This window comes from Panicum hallii, chromosome 2 (assembly GCF_002211085.1).
Source record: "Panicum hallii strain FIL2 chromosome 2, PHallii_v3.1, whole genome shotgun sequence".
Taxonomy (NCBI): domain Eukaryota; kingdom Viridiplantae; phylum Streptophyta; class Magnoliopsida; order Poales; family Poaceae; genus Panicum; species Panicum hallii.
The window spans coordinates 43,146,408-43,164,427 of record NC_038043.1 but is presented as its reverse complement, the minus strand read 5'-3'; the positions used below and the strand labels follow the sequence as shown (position 1 = coordinate 43,164,427).

Here is an 18,020-nt window from a genome sequence, read left to right as displayed (position 1 = left end):
AGACCGGGTCACGGATGACACCACTGCACGCACCACCTGGCGCGGCGCACCCTGAGATGCTATTAATAAAGCCGAAGGCAAATTCTGAAAGCGAAACTAAGCGGGCAATTAGCCCGGCTGATCGTGGAGTAAGCACCGCAAATCTGCAATTGTGGAGCACTAGTATTCCCACGGACGGAATGGGGTCCAGTTCTCAGAGCAGAGCGTTGAAGTGAGGAAAAAGAGGCGCACAGCACAGGCAAGGCGCAGGGCGGAGACGCAGCCGCATAGGGAGGGCGAAAAAGGCTACCACGCCACAGCCTAGGCAGAGAGGAGAGAGAGAGAGAGAGAGAGGCATTGTATTGACATTGCAGCAAGCAACGAGAAGGGCGGCTTTGGCAGGCGGAGGGAGGCCAGAGGGCAGCAGAGGAAGAGGAGAGAGAGGGAGAGGGTTGGGTGCAGTGCGGGGAGGGAAGTTAATAATATCCCATCACTCACACGCCACGGCATCATTGGCCGCCGCCGCCTCCTCCCTCCTGCTCGTCGCCGTCCCTGGCTCCCCTTCCTCCTCCCAGCCCTGCACACCGCTCTCCCCTTAATTGCCGCGTTCAATCGCCCCTCACCAACCGCTCCTTCGCAGCGGCGCCGCACTGCAAAGCTCTCCCGCTGCGCTGCTTTCTCGTGGCGTGGTGCATGGGAGCAGGGCTCTGAGTGAGGGAAGGAGGAGGAGACAGAGGCGGGGGCCGGCCGCGGCCGGTGAGCCAAGGGGAGGGGAGGAGGATGAAGTTCATGAAGCTGGGCTCCAAGCCCGACGCCTTCCAGTCTGACGCCGCCGACGTCAAGTGAGCACACGCCTCCATTCTCCACAAACTTCCTCTCGCTTTCTCTCTCCCGGCTCAGACTCAGTGCGGGTGATCTTTGCTGCATTCTATGGCATCTATTCAACGCTGCTCTTTAGGATCGCCGCTTCTTGATCTTGTGAAAAAACCGTGTTTTTTTTTCTTTGCCGGACGCTCGAGTCCTGCTTTCGGGATGCTGATGATTATGTGAGGGAGGAGCTACCCGCTTCGATTCACCCGGTGCTGGTGAATGATGCAACAGGGTTCCCCGCGGTTAGGGGCCGCGTCAAAATCTCATCTTTTTTTCATCTCCTAATTTGGATCGATTCCCTGCAAAGAGCTAAGAGCTAGGTTAATCCGTGCTCGGAAAGTTTTGTGGCATGCCGGTGAAGGTGGCGGGTGCTAACATGGGGGTGGTTTGACACCAGCGTGCTTGCATCACCATGTTCTTGTTTGGACTGTCCTGCTTTGGTTTCAGAATAACCAACTCGTTTGTCCTTTCGTGCCTCGTCCCTTGATTTGGACGTGACATTGTACTTGGATTTTTTTTTGTTATATCTTTTTGATTGCCAATGCCACCAAATTTGTTCGTACTTCTTGTTTCTTCCAAAATATGGGCCTTTTTCATCTGAACTCGCCGTTTGAGTTGACTGTGTTATTTTCCTTTTCCCTACCAGTTTCTGCTTTTTTTTATGGGTCTGGCAGTATTCTCCGCATTCTGTTCAGTCTGTTCCATGCCGCACTTTTATGAACTAGATCCATCTAAAAAAAACAAGTTTTTTTAATCTCTCTCTTCTGATCTTTCAAGCTGGCATTCCTTGTTTTTCTTGGGATTAGTTGTTTGTGTCCATCCCCTTGTCGCCACACTAAATGCTAGCTGTTCAGCGATTTTATTTTACAGTGATGGGCAATACTCTGATTAAATAATCACTCTCGCCGAGATGCGGTTCATCATTGGGTCATTGGGCTGAACCCTAGTCTAATTTCAGTGTTCTTGTTTATCCTGGATTTCTTGGTATCCGTTAGTGCTATGCTCGCGTTTGAATCGGATTGCTCATTTATTTCCTGGCTAGAAAGTATGGCTTTGTTGTAGGCTTTTTGGTCTGAATTTGTACTTGCTTTCTCTGCTCTTTTGTGGCTAGTGCAGGTCAGATCTGAAGGGTAGGAGCATTATGCTTTACTGTGATATTATTATATGGTAGATACCACTACGCCTTGCTCTTTGATTTGGGCAACTTGGTAAAGTTAGCTGGGTTAGTTTATTGGTAAGGAAAGTAGAAAACGATGGTCATCTCACCATCTTCCTAATCACTATGTCTTCCTGTTTGATTTGGGCAACTCGGTAAAGTTAGCTGTGCTAGTATATTGTTAAGGAAAGTTGAAAACGATGGTCGTCTCACCATCTTCCTAATCATTGATCAGTGTTCACTTTTCCTTCAGTTAAAGAATCCACCACAAGTTGCTTCATCAACACTTGTCTTTTGATACAATCCAGTAGTATTTCTGTACCACTGATGAGTGCAAAGTGCCAGTGGTAGTGGCATAAAGCTTAGAATGTGATACAGGAACTTGCCGTGATACTCTTCTGCAGTTGGTTAACCGCATGAAGAAATCACAAGCAATCCGAGTTTGAGTTGCCCATATGCACCTTCAAAGGGAGAAAAAGGATGGTGTTGAGCTCAAGTGAACATGAATGATTTTGGATATTAATGGCTACACCATTGCGTACTTGTGATGTTTACCAACTCGAGTGGTGCCTTTGGGCTGCTTTTCTTAGCTGAACTGGAATAACTGGAAAGCGAGTTGTACAGTCTAGTAAACAGCTACCACATGTTTGCCTCCATTATTGGCCGGTAGTGCAAGTCTTTGCCGGATCTTTAGAGCCTAAGATAAGCTTGATGGGTATGTTGTTGTCGATATGCGTGATAACTGATGATTTATGGAAAGCCATACATTGGCTGGACACGCAATTGACTGTGAAGTATTAATATTTGGTGGCTCTTAGGCTCATAAGTTTTGTCATATTGATCTTAGGTTGCCAGCGACTGATGTGAGTAATTGGAAAGTGGACTCTCCATTAGATGATAGGAAGTTACAGAAATTATTGTTACTTATTGTCTGACTAGAATATTTATCTAGTCCTTACTATTAAGAGAATCGTGTATATGTATTATTCTGCAATATGCTTTTGCTTACAGTTTCTCACTGACGCATGCAGATATGTGGTCTCTGATCTTGCAACAGATGTTGTGGTGCATGTTGGCGGAGTGAAATTTTACTTACACAAGGTTAGCACCCACTACTTTTCACTATTGGGATGATGTGTAACTTTATCTTTAGAATAATGATGAAGGTGGTCTAATATACATAATTTGTCATTTCCTGAGGCCTACTGGCGTAGAATCCAAATTTGAGGGGTTATCAATCATACTTTAATAATAGAACATTCTAAGCATTTATGTTTTGCATATGATTGTTGTTGGGCTGTCTCTTTCCTTTATCCACCAGACACTGCTTCAGATGTTATTTTTACTGACATTTCAATTATTTTATTCTGTGGCAATAGTTCAACTGAAAGCTCCACTGAAGAAAATCTTGTTATTGTGGGACTGAATAGTCTAGCCACCAATTACTGCATCTTATCTGCATTTCACTTATGCTTTACTTTGAATTTTTTTTACTTTTATGCTGGATATGATTCATATAGATAAAAATATATGAGTGTTGATTGCCTTCTATTACGGAGATGACTATTATTCTGAAACATTTATGTTTGACTTTGGTGTTGTATGCAGTTTCCCCTTCTGTCCAAGAGCAGCAAGCTTCAAAGATTAGTTCTTAAGGCCACCGAGGAGGGGACTGATGAGGTTCACATAGATGACCTTCCTGGGGGAGCAAAAACATTCGAAATATGTGTAAAGTTCTGCTATGGGATGGTTGTCACCCTCAGTCCGCACAACGTTGTTGCATCAAGATGTGCAGCGGAGTACCTTGAAATGACCGAAGATATGGAAAAGGGGAACCTGATATTTAAAATTGAGGTCTTTATCAATTCTAGCATCCTTCGTAGCTGGAAGGATTCCATCATTGTTCTCCAGAGCACAAAGGCAATGTTACCTTGGTCTGAAGAGCTGAAGGTTGTGGGTAGATGTATTGATGCCATCGCTTCGAAGACTTCTGTGGATCCAGCAAATGTAACATGGTCATACAGTCATAATAGCAAGAAAGGAGTAGCTTCTGCTGAAATAGTTGAATCGACAGGAAAAGAATCACTAGCTCCCAAAGACTGGTGGGTTGAGGACTTGTGTGAATTGGATGTTGACCTCTACAAGAGAGCTATGGTTGCTATCAAATCCAAAGGGAGAATGTCACCCGAACTGATAGGAGAGGCCCTCAAAGCCTATGCTGTTAGATGGCTGCCAGACTCTTATGATGCCTTGGTTGCTGAGGATTACATGAGAAGGAATCAATGTCTGGTCGAGACAATAGTATGGTTGTTGCCGTCTGATAAGAGTTCTGGTTGTTCTTGCAGGTTTCTCTTGAAACTGTTGAAAGTTGTTTTATTAGTTGGAGCCGGGGAGCATGTGAAGGAAGAGCTTATGAGAAGGATCAGTTTCCAGTTGCACAAAGCTACTGTTAAGGATCTCTTATTACCTGCCGCTTCGCCTAATAATGGTACATATGATGCTCAGTTGGTCCATAATCTTGTCCAGAGATTTGTTGCAAGAACTGCATTGTCTCATAGTGGTGGTTTCGTAGAGAAGTCTGACGAAAAGATGATCGAGCTCAACTTTGAGCAAGAGTCAACTTTGTCAGTAGGGGAGCTTGTTGATAGTTATCTGTCTGAAGTAGCTTCAGATCCAGACCTTTCATTGTCTACATTTGTTGAACTAGCAACAGCTGTGCCAGAAGCGGCTAGACCTGTTCATGATGACCTGTACTATGCGGTTGATGCATATCTCAAGGTATGTTCAAGATTGAAAAAAAAACACCTTAATGCACCTAGATTCATGCTCAATGGTTGGTATTGTACATTGCTTGGATGTCGATGTTATGAATGATAAATTTGCATTTTATAATCAGGAACACCAAGACATAAGTAAAGCTGACAAGAAGAAGATTTGCAGTCTGGTGGATGTCAAGAAGCTCTCCACAGATGCATCCATGCACGCCACACAAAACGACCGCCTGCCGCTCCGGCTGGTGGTGCAGGTCCTCTTTTTCCAGCAGCTGAGGGCTGGCTCGAGCAAAGAACTCGCCCTGACCGACAACGGAGCACACGATTGCATACGGCCTATGACAGATCAATGTGACCCTTGTGAAAGGCGCATACCAAAGCATCCAAACTCTTTGAATAAGCAGGTGACAAGCCTGAGCGCAAGGGAAAGCGAGCACCACCGGATCAGCGAGCACAGGGGCAGCAGGAACAGCTTCAAGGACCAGTTGGGAGGCCTCCTGTTGCAGTCACGGTCCAGGAGGATCTTCGACAAGCTGTGGAGCACCAAGGGGCAGGGCGAGCATGGCGGCAAAGGCTCAGAGACGTCTGGCAGCTCCCAGAGCCCGCCATTGTCTGCAAAGCCCACCGAAGTGAAGCCCTCCCCTCTTCCCCCTCTTAGGAGCCGGAGGTACTCTGTTTCATAGGGGCTCTTTTTTTTTGGCTCTCCTTCTAGATTAGCTCTGGGTTAGGTCGTTGTACAGGAGAAGGAAGCTAATCAGCTGCTGCTCGTCCTTTTTGTAAGCAGACGAAACTGCTGTTCTCTATGCGATCATGCTGTAGCTTTTACTGTAGCCAACTGAGAGCAAAAGATTTACCAGGGCCTTCGCCCTTGAACTAAAGAATCACTGAGCAACTAGGGTGAAAACGCTCACGAGATTTATGGTAGCACATGTACCCGCTGTCTAGATCACATCCAAGATATGAAAATTGATGAACTCCACAAAAACAATCCAAATCAGATGGTACTAACAATTAGTAAAAGCTGAGGCAGATAAACCTGGAACAATCACGTTAAATCATGTATCAGATTATACATGGAAGACAACCCCTTCCATTGGGCAAAGGCGCAAAGCTGGTATGTTATTATCTCTTTGTAAGTTCCACACCACCAGGTCTGCACAAATCGGACCTTAACTGGTTCATCCGTTCATCTGACTAGTTCATGAACTCTAGTAACCACCCCTCAGAGCAAGCACAAGATGGAGGACAGAGCCACCTTCGATGTTGTAGTCCTTTGCAGTCTTGTCATCAGCAAGCTGCTTACCAGCATAGATGAGTCTGCAGGGGTGACGAAAATCGCTTCATTAGCCGATCAGGAAAGGATAACCAGTTTCAAGAATAGAAGATGCATTTGCAAGAAAAAAATGGTAGCAGTTGTGTCATTCAAAACCAAAACCTGCAAGCTATACAATATGCATACCTCTGCTGCACGGGAGGAATGCCTTCTTTCTCTTCAACGCGCTCCTTGATCCTGTCGATCGTGTCAGTGGGTTCGATGTCGATCTCAATCTCTTTCCCAGTGAGAGTCTTGACCTTGATCATAGTGCCACCCCTGAGCCTGAGGACCAAGTGAAGAGTTGACTCCTTCTGAATGTTGTAGTCAGCCAGTGTGCGTCCATCCTCCAGCTGCTTGCCGGCAAATATCAGGCGCTGTTGATCCGGAGGGATCCCTTCCTTGTCCTGTGACAGCAAGAAAAATAACATGGCAGCTTTTGAGCACCCAGTTGCAGGATGTAGCGACTGCTAATAGAGCTTTATTGATATTTCCCGAGGCAAAATCAGGGGCGTGATTCAGATCGAACTAGGAACAAATTATATAAACTAAGGATCTAATTCTCAAAGTTGAAAGACAACAATTCTACATGAACTTTTCCTATAGGAGATGATTAGACAATGAATACATACTAATGTACTATACAGAGACCTTTTACATTTAAAAACAGAGATAACTTGGACAAAGACCAAACATGCATCAAATTTCTCAGGAAATAAAGTAAAGAATACTCCCTCCATCTACTTTTATAAGGCGCATACGCATATCAAGATTCAAACTTTGTAATCTTTGACCAATAATTTGACTATTAATTTTTTATTTTTATAATGTAAACTTTATATTATTGGGTTCGCAATTAAATATACTTTACCATGATTATAAGTTTATAACCATAAATGTAAACTTTATATGATATGAATGGTCAAAGTGTTATTTGGAAGACCGTGCCATGTTATACTACCTTATAAAAATGGATGGAGTACCTAATACGCCAGGAAAAAGAACGAGGCATATACATTTGACCATTATGCTTTGAAATATTGAACTCTACAATAGGAAGCATTTATTCCTTTCAAAAGACTAATTTAAAATCTAAAGAACAATAAAACAAGAGAATATATTCTTCCTGGTTTCTTCATGGACTAAATAAACATTGCCATGAGTGTAAGGAATTGAATTAGTCACTGTACAATCCATTGAGTGGATCTCACTTTGAGGAGCGAGTACCTCCAGCAAAAGAACATGGCGGGGATTAAAAGGTAAAGTACTTTTAGTATTAAGAAAGAATTACGAAAACCCGATCCAATTTGAGGCGTAATTTTATTTAAAATAGCAAAATTGGACTTAAAATAATATTGCTCAAGCAGTCAAACACACAATCGGAGCGGCAATGCCATATTTGCTCAATCTCTTCCCCTCCAGCAATCCAAAATACCTCGATAGTCCCCCAAATCAAACCTAAACATAAATCTTGAGAGATCAATCCGGTAAACGCCGGATGAACTAGGGTCGAATTGATAGGGTAAACTTAAAACCATCTACAGCAGTGCGGATAGATCGATCGAACCCTCGACTCGTCGCAGAAATAGGTCACTGCCAAGCTACCGACTCGCCGGCAGGAGCAACGACGAGCCGCGAGCAAGAACCGTAAGGGAGCAGCACGCACCTGGATTTTGGCCTTGACGTTGTCGATGGTGTCGCTGCTCTCCACCTCGAGGGTGATGGTCTTCCCCGTCAGGGTCTTCACGAAGATCTGCATCTTCTACTCGCCTCTTCCTCGCTCGCGCTACGGGTCGGAGGGCGCCGAACTCGAACTGCGTGAGAAAGCGGAAGAACAACCCAAAAAAACTATTGATGTCTTGTTTTCTACCCAGGTTGGGCGGATTTATAGGGGCTGGCGGCGGCACGACCGGGTGCTCCACTCCGACTCGACTTGGATTCTAACGTTTTTTTTAACGAGATATATAAAATTATTCTCATTTTTCAGATAATAAAATACTAAGTTAAACATACCTCTGCATAATGTTATAAAAAAAATAAAATTTGAACTCGGAAATAACTTTCTACCTCAAACTTCAAATAATACGAAACGTAAATTATACAAAACACCTATAAAAATAAAGTTTGAATATCACCTGTACAAACTTCAAAGAACATCGATGTTAAATTGCTTTGCAGTCGTATCACTGCTTGCTCCGAGATCCAAATCTAGGAGGAGATAGAGGAGGTAGATAGCCTTATGCTTCCAAGCTTCCAACAAACCACTGGAGCGATGGCTCTCCATTAGGTGGAGGGAAAGGAGATTCCTAGATCCGTTAAGTGAGCAGCTTTTATTAAGTGGTGAGATAATATGGTTTATTTCATAGTTTATAATTTGGTTATTCTACTAATATATACTATTAAATATTAAATATAATTGGAGAAAATATAAGTTTTAATGCAATAGTGAACATAGGTACTATGTACATTAGATGCATTACATATATATATATATATATATATGACATTATGTTTGTTTTGGCTGAAATAAAATTTCTTGTTTTTTTGCTAGAACTGCTATATTCGCAGTGGCGGAGGCAGATTTTGGGCTTAAGAGCCCCCCTCCTTCCTCCATCTCCTCTCCTTGTTTCTCTTTTCTTCTTCTTTTCCCCTCTCTCCTTCTCCTCCTTCCCCTTTGCCTCCAATGGAGTTGTTGGAGCCCCCTGTACCTCCTAAATCCGCCACTTTATATACGTCTTACAGATCAGGGGCGGAGCCAAAAATAGCTTTCACCCCAGGCTGGGGGCATGGGCATGTGCTAGATTACCTGAATTTGAGTCAAATGCTAGTAATTTAGGTATAGAATATGCATAAAATTAATCGAGCCAAACTATACTTGACCCATGCTGCAGCCCGCCCAGCACGGGGTCTGAATCCGCTCCATTACGGATAGAACTTCATCATTACAATAACATCGCAGGAGTTCAATAACCTAGATGTTGGCTTGCCCATAATCAAAGTATAGAATTTCATATATACATATATATATATATTTACATATACATATATATATACATTATATATGTATATATGAAGGCTTCCCGTGGGAGGACTCCGATGACAATCATTTATGGGAAATTGAGCACAATACAAAGCTTTTTGAAAAAGAATTCCAACTAGGACAAATAAAATGATTTTAATGTATTACAGTTAAGAATAAAATAGGCACCCAAACTCCACTGACAGTGATTTGAACTCACGTGGTCTTGGCGTACATCCACACATACTGCAACCAAATTAGGCTCAATTCCTTCAAAGCATTTTGGATCGTGCTTGCCTTCAAACTAGATAACGAAAGAGGACACAAGAACTGAGAAATCATCGATAAATAGACAGAATGGACGGATCATCGTATTCTTTTCTTATGACAGGGATGACCATCAATGATCGTTTTGATGAATACGTACCATCATAAAAGAACAAATAAGCTGTCCGCTACCGCTACCACAAAATATTTGGAAAATAAAAGGAGGGGAAGAGAAAAGGAGAGCTGCAGGCTGCAGATTCTCGCTAAAGTTTGTGCTTACATTCCACGCAACCTGAGACAAAAAAAGGAAGGCATTTGCGTGCAGAACCAACGGCATCCACTCGATAAAGAACACCGGCACCAGCAGCCACTGCACTGTGTATGGCACAGTCACCAGAAAACCATGTGGTGCTGGTAAGTGGTAACAGGGAGCAATGGAGGTAAGTAGGTACCAGCCACTGGCAACAAAATTGCAACGGTGTAAGAGTGCAACATCTTCTTCACTGATACATCAGTGAAACACGTGATTGAAAATTTAGTAGCAAACTAAAAACCATTGTTCCATACAGTTTCGTGCTGAATATCAAACCAGCAGACCAAAACAAGCAATTTCTGTATACGATGTCCCACAGAGTGTCATCAAGAATTGCTGATATGCATAGTGCAGCATCCTGTAAAAAGGCACATACCCTCTTCCAACTTGCCATGTTCAGTGACGTGTTTTTTTTGCAGCCTATAAATGAAACAGTGAGTTTACTATCACTCTACTAGAAGTTCTTATTCATCATGCTCTTTATGATCAAAATCAGGCTATCGCAGAAACAGATATGGAGTTCCCATGACAGAGCTAGGTGTCAGACATTGAACCCTTCGGCTCTCAGGCATTGCAGATGGGCTTCTATGAACTTTCCGCAGGCATCCTCGCCATTCTGCACGATGCAGTCGTCTCTCAGCTTCTTCGTATCTGGGCAAGCGCAGCAGATCTTCTTTTTCGGCTTGGTCTCGGGTGCAGGAGCTGTTGTGGCAGGTGGCTCCGCGGAAGCTGAAGCCTCAGTTTTCACAGATGCAGCGTTCCCCATCTCTGAAATGAAATGAAACAGCACTCGATCAGTGTCGAATAGGACAGGACGACCAATGGTTGGATTATCTACAACATAAGATTTTAATGAACTGTCTACTTCTCCTTCACGCCATACATGTTTTACAGAATTGAAATATCTAGAGAATTTTATATGATTACTCTCAGTGCATACAGTATTCAACCATTCATATATCAGAACCAACCTAATATGGTAAAATAGCTCCTTTCAGCGACAAAAGGCTTTTCAGAAGCACACATAAATGGTCACTAAAACAGGGACACTGGGAAAACAGATCTAAATTGGCTAGGCACCTCAACAGTATCCTCAAAACTCAAGCTGTTGATGTTATGAACTAGAAGAGTTATGGTCAACAGAACTAAAACGTACTTAGTAAGAAAACTGATGAGAATCTAAGTACTAACCAGGCAAAGAATACAAGATAATAATAATAATAATAATAATAATGATTTTAAAAAATATTTGTATCCATTACACTTCGTTCAGCAAGGCCTTTACTCTAGTCAGCAAATATTTTTAGATCACCAGACACCGTTGGTAACAGACGCATGCTATACTACGATCAAGATACTTTGGCATGCATGATGTATCTTGCAATGCTTAACTTGGTCAGTATGTTGTTTAACTGCTTGTCCTGCAGTCCTGCTTGTGCTATTGTGCAGCTGCTCGGAATTGAGCAAGACTAGGCTTGGATGGGGTTCAGCGGACCTTGTCCCTCGCATATTTGTGAAGAGTTCATATGAATTGGCTGCTTGAAAACGATGAGAAACATCCATATACGCGCAGGAATTCCTATCGGTTATTTGTGCTCGTAATTCAAAGACGCCTTTGGTCAGCTTGTGTGTCTTTCCAAATTCCTAAAAACAAGGAAGCCTAGAGCCCTAGACATTTAATTTGGAATCTCACACAGCATCTGGATGTTGAAATTCAGTTTTCTATGGATTCATTGCCAATCCATACCCTTGATGCCTAAACTACAGCTGACGGAAGAACTTAGGCCCTGTTTTTTCCGCTTTTCTCAGACATGCTTAGATTATAAGCTAAGCGAAGATTTTCTCACTTCTCGTAGTTCGAATCTCTGAAGCGGATTACCACAGAAGCGAAAATAAGCAGGGCGTTTGGTGGGATTATCGTTTATTTCCACCGATAAATTGATTATAATCGGAAACAAATAGGGCCTTAATCCCCTAGCAGAATCCTGAAGACAAAATCGAAACCCTTCTACTGTCCCGTACGCAAACCAACCTCTAACAACGTGAAAAGTTACCAAATCTACAAGCACTCTCAATCACAGAGGTGCTTGTACTCGCAAGTCGCAATGAACTGGAGTGAGGAGTTAGGGATTACCGAATAGGAGTTCCTGGAGCCTAAGAGCGCGGGCGCAAGCTCGAATTCGCGGTCTTGATCTGACTCCAGAACAATCTCACAAAGCCGGAGGGAGAATGGGAGAAGAAATCGCGCGCCGCCGCACGCGGAGACGAGAGGATTTTTTTTTGAGGTTAGACGAGAGGGTTCTAGAAGACGGTGCGGCGTGGAACCGAATATAAACCAGCCGCCTCCGCCGTCACGGCTCCTAGCCTCCTAGGGCCCCGTTTCAGTAATCCAACCAATCTGAGACATTGGTTTCAGATCAGACGGTGCGCAGTCGATCGACCGAACCGTCCATGGACTTGCTTGGACACGAGTTCGGAGACAGCGGAGTACGACTCGCGAACCCGTCCCCTTCCTTGCGGCGTGCAGACGAGAGAGAGAGAGAGAGAGAGAGAGAGAGAGAGAGAGATCATGGTTGCCCCGGACGTGAAGGCGGAGACGATGAAGCTGATGGATCGGCGGGGGGCGCTGGAGGCGGAGATGGACGCCATCATCGCCCGCCTCACGGCGCCCGGCGGGCCGGGCATCACCGGCGGCCTCGTCGACGCCGAGGTACGCTCAGATTCCCCAAAACCCTAACCTAAACCCGAAAATCTTTCTCCGTTTTACAGTTTGTGTGCTAAACGTTGTTCGTTTGGTTGGGCTGCCTTAGGGATTCCCCAGGTCCGACATCGACATCCCGAATGTCCTCGCCCAACGCCGGAGACTCGCTGGTATGCTCACCCTCGATCTTTGATATTGTAATTTCTTACCATTTAGCTAGATAATGTTCACTTGTTACGCGCTCACTTCAACCAGCTGATTATTTCATTCTCATTCTACTGTGCATCGAGGAATGTGTGATGTCCCTTTGATTTATTTGGGTCAGGATTACAAGTAGAATTTTGGCACTTTTGGGGTGCCAGAAAGGCCGATGTTAAGGTAGCTCAATGGGTTTGTCTTATTGCGGTGTTATGTTTGTATTGTGTATTGAGTTGCTGTGATGGCGCCATGGTGGATTCTGGTTGGTACTAGACTGCCTGATGATGCAGGCTCCGGTACACCTATGCAGCATGAGGTCCTTTGTAGAGTTGAAATTTTATATATTTTCTAGCTCGATGATTATAGGAATTTTCTATTTCCAATAGTTAGACCTGCCAAGTGATCAGAAAACTTTATGCTGGTATGCCTCTTTTCTAGGTTTGGGATTTCTACTGCTCAAACCCTTCCATAGTTACATGTCAGGATGCAATGTTGATCGCCATCAAAACTCACTCCGCCCAACTAGAAATGCACTTTTCACCTAGTTGCTTGTTCATTTGTGCTTGAGTTTACTGATCAGATTGGGTACTCATTTGTTGACCTACATGCATCCCTGCTAGATGTTTTGTTTTTGATATATGAAATATCATTTCTTATTTGTCGCATCTTTTTTCTTACTAGAGGGAATTGTGGTTTCTTGGCTTTTGAGGTCTCTAGTGATATGAACCAGATGTAGGAACAAAGGGTGGGCTAAGGTACATTGTTGTCTTTGATAAAGGGTAGGGAGTTCTAGACTGATGGGCTTACAGTGTAGAGGAAAATAAATCATCTTTTCTGTTGACTAAATTTTAAAATGTTGATTGGTGCCTTTGGCTGTCTGATAATCTCTATGTTTGCTCATTGTGTATACACTTCAAATACATTTTTGCTCATTATATTGTGTTCATCACTTGCACTGTTTAATATTTATTACAGAGCTGCGAAACGATCACAAGGATGTTACAAACAAAATCGATAAGAATCTGGAGATTTTACACTTATCAAAGTTGTCAAGGAATGAGCAAACAACCTCAAGGGGGTCTGGTAAGTCTCCAAACAGTTTATTATCAAATGAAAGCCATCGATATTGAAACTATGTAGGCAATCTGTTAAATCTTTGGCCACTTTAGCTTTTTAAATATCAAGAATATAGATTTGAAACATGAAAATGATGTAAGTTGATATGACATTTAATGATTTATGCGCTATAGCTTTGCAAATACCCCAAGTGTCTTGGACACGACAGTAAGTTTCATGATTGGAGGGATTTTGTGACGTCTACTTGATTGTGACATTGCTTTTCTAGATAACATCAAATAGCCTGATTAAAACCTATAATCCTTATAATTTGTACATGCTTAATAATCCGGGCAATTGTAGTGTCCTCTGTGAAGAGAGTTTTAACAATTTGATTGAGAATGTTTTTAAGGGGAACGGGTATAGGTGCAGAATAATCAAGTGATAAAAATAATCTTAAATTATGATATTTGGAATCACCATGTTTGTATTATGGTAATTGGTAAAGCAGTATGCAAAAAAATTTGTTAAGCGCTGAGACATCCAGTTCATTGGAGAAGACCCAGAGTCATTTGTTAAACTAGAGGAGACAGAGTTGCCAATCTATATGATATTTGATTTCATGCAGATACATTAGCTTCATCGCATATTGGGTTATCTCGAAGTGAACCAATGGAAGAGGATCCAGTCACCAGACTTCCTTTTGCCATAATTGATGAAATCACAGATGGTTCTCCTGCTGCTGTTGATGGTTTGCAACTTGGAGATGAGATAGTGAAGTTTGGGAATGTGGAAGCTGGTGACAGGTTGCAGGAAAGGCTCATGTCTGAAGCTATCTCTAATGAGGGCAGTCAAGTATCTTTAGCCATCATTCGTCAGGGATCGGCAGTGAATTTAACAATTACACCAAGAAGGTGGCATGGAAGAGGACTTCTGGGGTATGTTTTACTCTATCTTGGTATCAATTCAAATTACATTTATAGTCAACAAAAAAAGAAGTTACATTGCTGAGCATCCTTTTCAAGAACTTTGTGATTTGGATCTTTTAGCTGTGGCTGTGTTTATTTGATTTTCTTTGATTTCCATGGTAGGTCTTCCAGTTACTCATACCCACATGTTTTAGAAATCCATGTGTGGCAGCTGCAAGTCTTCTGCCTTTAATGTCACTGAGTTGATATCAGATTAGTGTGACATGTCAGTCTCAAGTGCGACATGGCTAGCTGTACTGCACTGTAGCATGTTTGTCAGCTATAGTTTCCTGTTGACATGGCTTCAAAAACGTGACCTTTTCACAAAACTTGTTTAGTTATATCCTTAGACATGTGGACGGAATTGGAATAACCCTAGAAGTCGGAAAGATGTAACCAACTGCAGGGAAGTGTTGCTGTCAATTCTATTGCCAGTCTGAATGAAATTTTCTCTTAGCGAGCCAACGCCTTAATAGTCAATAGTCTTCCAAGTCATATGCTGTGGTTTCAGTTCAATTACATGCAATTAGGAAAGAAGCTAGTGGAGTGGATTCCAAAGAGGATGAACAGTACTTGGCTGGTGCAAAAATAAATATTTTTGTACCAGGTTCTTTTTACACATACAGAAATGATTGTCGTAATGCTGTATATTTGATTGACAAAGATATGTGCTAATCTTGAAAAGTTCTAGCCAAGTTTAAAGTAATTTTATTTTTTGAGCATGGCATGACAACCACTGCTCGAATACGTGGTTTGTAAAATACCCACGAATAATGTGGTGTGGGACTTTTATGTACTTGTGGTTTCAAGCTTTAATCCATGTAATGTGCGGCACAGCATTAGACCACTGATTAGTAGTAGAGCTGCCTCTTTCATGTCTGCTCTTTGTTTGTTTCCTTGTACTTATTTTCTCCATCTGAAGCCAATGGCTCAGCACCTGGAATCAAAGCAAATGATCTCTAGCTGGCAAGTTTATTTGTTTACTCGTGAACAAGCTACCAGATCCTTCTTGTTCCCTTGGTGATGACTTTGTTAATTCCAAGTTGGTGTCTCGTTTCTTGCAGCTGCCATTTCCGAATGCTATGAAGAGTCTGCGTTCTTCAGCCAATAATGTTGGCCATTGTTGCCGGCCCTAGCGTCAATTGATGATTTTGATCGAAATTGAACTGATTAACTTATTAAAGTGTGTACCGTCTGACAGAAAGCTCAATGCAGTGCTTATTTTTATCTGGGGAGCGCTTATAACATACTGGTGTGTATACCTGATTGCCTTGGTTGAGATATTTTTTTTTCTTTGTACATCATTGGCATTTCTATCTTATATTTATCTTATTTTTGGTAGTGCAAGGAGCTTGCATATCATAGCGTCGCAGTTTCGGATCAATCAGCAGACTTGATTACAGAAACGTTGCTATCACCTAATTTTCGTTCTGAGAGGACAATTTATCACGTTTTATAATGCACAGTACATCATAAAAGTATGAAGTCAAACGAAGTTTTTGCTCATCTAAAAGTAGTACATGGCGATGCTAAAGCGTGGAGTATGGACAGAAGAAATAGAAGGAAAACTAGCCAATTGTTTGTTCGACCATATTGGAAAGTCGTTGAAAGCCATTACGCTTCACCGGCTCTCTTCCGTCTTATAAAACACAGAATGGCCAACCGGAGAAAGAACCTGTCGATCGGTTCCGTGCCATTTATACGTGTGTTGCTCGCAAAGCGGGAGAAGGAACATGTCGGCGCCTTTTCTGCTTATACGTGTATCCCTTGTGTGCATATGATAAGGCCATGCAGGAACGGAGGAACCCCACCCAACTTGGATATATCAGTTTGTCGCACCAACAACCGTTCGCCGGAGGATTTTGGTATACAAAATCCATGGCATCTGTACGGCTACTATTGTGATATGATAGTGCGTAGTAGATTCCCTATTATTGAACATGTATGCTGGGTTAAATTAAGCCGCCATCTTAGGACGGATGAACTAACTGATGGGAAAAGTTAGCCTACTTGATTCTGCTCCTAGAAGACGAGTAGTTGCTTTGACTAGTAGTGCTGTACTGTTGCTAGGAACTCCGTTATGCAACTTTTTTTTTCTGAATGCGCATGAGCATGTATTTCTTTAAGAGAAAAGAAATACTAATCTTAATAGGCAGAATAGGCAGAGCTGTTACGCGGTTATAGAGCACCACCAAATAAACCCACAAACCTAGACACGACCATGCATTTGAACCTGCTAAAAGATCCAACATAATCAAAAGTGCATAAGGTCTCCAAACTCAAAGATGGCAAAGCATCCACTCGACCAACACAACCATGGCGGCAAAGCATCCGTTCGAAAGCGATCACCAACACAACGACGCCGGCAAAGCATCCACTAGCGAAGAGGGATGGCAAAGCATTCGCGATACGACGACGTACGCAACTCGGATGAGGTGCACGGAATGAAGCGAAGGTAGGCGTAGAAGTAGGAACTCCCCAAGGAGAGTAGACGACCACTGCCAAGACAAGACGAGTAGGGCCGGAGTTCGGTAACGATTCCAACAACAACCAGCAGAGCTTCCAAGACGACGCGATGAGTAGGGCTGGAGTTCGGTAACTATTCCAACGACAACCAGCAGAGCTTCCAAAATGACGCCTCAAAGAAGGGGGCGACGCCACAGGCGTCGTCGTCATCTGACAAACATGGTCGAGGCTTTCACCTGGAAAATACACCGGAGAGGAGGGAAGAGGGGGAAAGAATGATGCCTTCAAGAAGGTAAACTACGCCCTTGAGCATCGCCATCATTAGCCCGAAGCAGGCTCAAGGTTTTCGCCTTCGCCCCACTCCCTCCCTAGAGCCGAAGAAACTGCCGAGATGCCACCACGGAGCCGAAGAACACAGCACAACATGGGTCCGGACAGCCCGCCGGCCAGATTCCCGCTGTAGAGAGGGTGCGGTCACCACGCAAGGGTAGGGCACCTAGGCCAAACACCCAGGCAAAGGCACGCCCGCCAAGGTGCAACACCTAGGCCAGGGAACATACTGAGGCGCGGATTCGGCCACCAGGGAGGCGGCGACGCACCAATCCATGCCCCGACCCACCAGACCGCCAAGGGGCGGACGTCGCCTCTGCGTGAATGGAGACAATATCGTCTGGGTCCGCCCGAGGATCTCCCGGCAAGGTGGTCGTGATGCGAGGGGGCGACGGTCGAGAACGGACAAAACCGATGGGGGAGGGGGGATCTGGTGAGGGGGCGGCCAGATTTGGGGGCTAGGGGAAAATGGAGGGAAGGAGGCGGCCGAAGTGGGTGGGTGGGTGGGGGCGGGGGCGGCGCGATGGTCGCCCCCCGAGCCGCCAGGAGAGCGGGGCTTGGGGGAGGCATGCAACTTTTATGTATTTTCAAATGCCTGTTATCCCTACTGATTA

At 43.7% G+C, this 18,020-nt stretch overlaps 4 protein-coding genes across 4 annotated transcripts; 2 read left to right on the top strand and 2 right to left on the bottom strand.

Annotated features, from left to right (window-relative positions):
- Positions 1–355: 355 nt before the first annotated feature.
- Positions 356–5,606, top strand: LOC112879801 (BTB/POZ domain-containing protein NPY1-like). The gene is made up of 4 exons (XM_025944206.1): positions 356–821; positions 3,037–3,106; positions 3,614–4,783; positions 4,902–5,606. The coding sequence occupies exons 1-4, from the start codon at positions 760–762 to the stop codon at positions 5,457–5,459; spliced, it is 1,860 nt and encodes a 619-aa protein (XP_025799991.1). The 5' UTR covers positions 356–759; the 3' UTR covers positions 5,460–5,606.
- A 181-nt stretch (positions 5,607–5,787) lies between these two features.
- Positions 5,788–7,953, bottom strand: LOC112879802 (ubiquitin-NEDD8-like protein RUB1). The gene is made up of 3 exons (XM_025944207.1): positions 7,755–7,953; positions 6,236–6,495; positions 5,788–6,093 (listed from the first exon to the last, which is right to left on the bottom strand). The coding sequence occupies exons 1-3, from the start codon at positions 7,845–7,847 to the stop codon at positions 5,985–5,987; spliced, it is 462 nt and encodes a 153-aa protein (XP_025799992.1). The 5' UTR covers positions 7,848–7,953; the 3' UTR covers positions 5,788–5,984.
- A 1,902-nt stretch (positions 7,954–9,855) lies between these two features.
- Positions 9,856–11,957, bottom strand: LOC112881994 (cytochrome c oxidase copper chaperone 2-like). Its single transcript, XM_025946935.1, has 2 exons — positions 11,822–11,957; positions 9,856–10,455 (listed from the first exon to the last, which is right to left on the bottom strand). The coding sequence occupies exon 2, from the start codon at positions 10,451–10,453 to the stop codon at positions 10,229–10,231; it is 225 nt and encodes a 74-aa protein (XP_025802720.1). The 5' UTR covers positions 10,454–10,455; positions 11,822–11,957; the 3' UTR covers positions 9,856–10,228.
- Positions 11,958–12,070: 113 nt separating this feature from the next.
- On the top strand, positions 12,071–15,855 carry LOC112879637 (26S proteasome non-ATPase regulatory subunit 9). The gene is made up of 5 exons (XM_025943980.1): positions 12,071–12,397; positions 12,498–12,558; positions 13,562–13,669; positions 14,271–14,580; positions 15,675–15,855. The coding sequence occupies exons 1-5, from the start codon at positions 12,257–12,259 to the stop codon at positions 15,694–15,696; spliced, it is 642 nt and encodes a 213-aa protein (XP_025799765.1). The 5' UTR covers positions 12,071–12,256; the 3' UTR covers positions 15,697–15,855.
- Positions 15,856–18,020: the final 2,165 nt, after the last annotated feature.

Excerpts from the sequence above, each read along its gene's own strand:
- LOC112879802 (XM_025944207.1), bottom strand. The coding sequence starts at position 7,847 with ATGCAGATCTTCGTGAAGACCCTGACGGGGAAGACCATCACCCTCGAG. Across the intron at positions 6,496-7,754 it reads ACGTCAAGGCCAAAATCCAG|GACAAGGAAGGGATCCCTCC; the intron begins GTGCGTGCTGCT and ends TTGCTGTCACAG. Across the intron at positions 6,094-6,235 it reads ATTCCTCCCGTGCAGCAGAG|ACTCATCTATGCTGGTAAGC; the intron begins GTATGCATATTG and ends TCACCCCTGCAG.
- LOC112879637 (XM_025943980.1), top strand. The coding sequence starts at position 12,257 with ATGGTTGCCCCGGACGTGAAGGCGGAGACGATGAAGCTGATGGATCGG. Across the intron at positions 12,398-12,497 it reads GCGGCCTCGTCGACGCCGAG|GGATTCCCCAGGTCCGACAT; the intron begins GTACGCTCAGAT and ends GGGCTGCCTTAG. Across the intron at positions 13,670-14,270 it reads AACAACCTCAAGGGGGTCTG|ATACATTAGCTTCATCGCAT; the intron begins GTAAGTCTCCAA and ends GATTTCATGCAG.
- LOC112881994 (XM_025946935.1), bottom strand. The coding sequence starts at position 10,453 with ATGGGGAACGCTGCATCTGTGAAAACTGAGGCTTCAGCTTCCGCGGAG.
- LOC112879801 (XM_025944206.1), top strand. The coding sequence starts at position 760 with ATGAAGTTCATGAAGCTGGGCTCCAAGCCCGACGCCTTCCAGTCTGAC. Across the intron at positions 3,107-3,613 it reads TGAAATTTTACTTACACAAG|TTTCCCCTTCTGTCCAAGAG; the intron begins GTTAGCACCCAC and ends TGTTGTATGCAG. Across the intron at positions 4,784-4,901 it reads CGGTTGATGCATATCTCAAG|GAACACCAAGACATAAGTAA; the intron begins GTATGTTCAAGA and ends TTTTATAATCAG.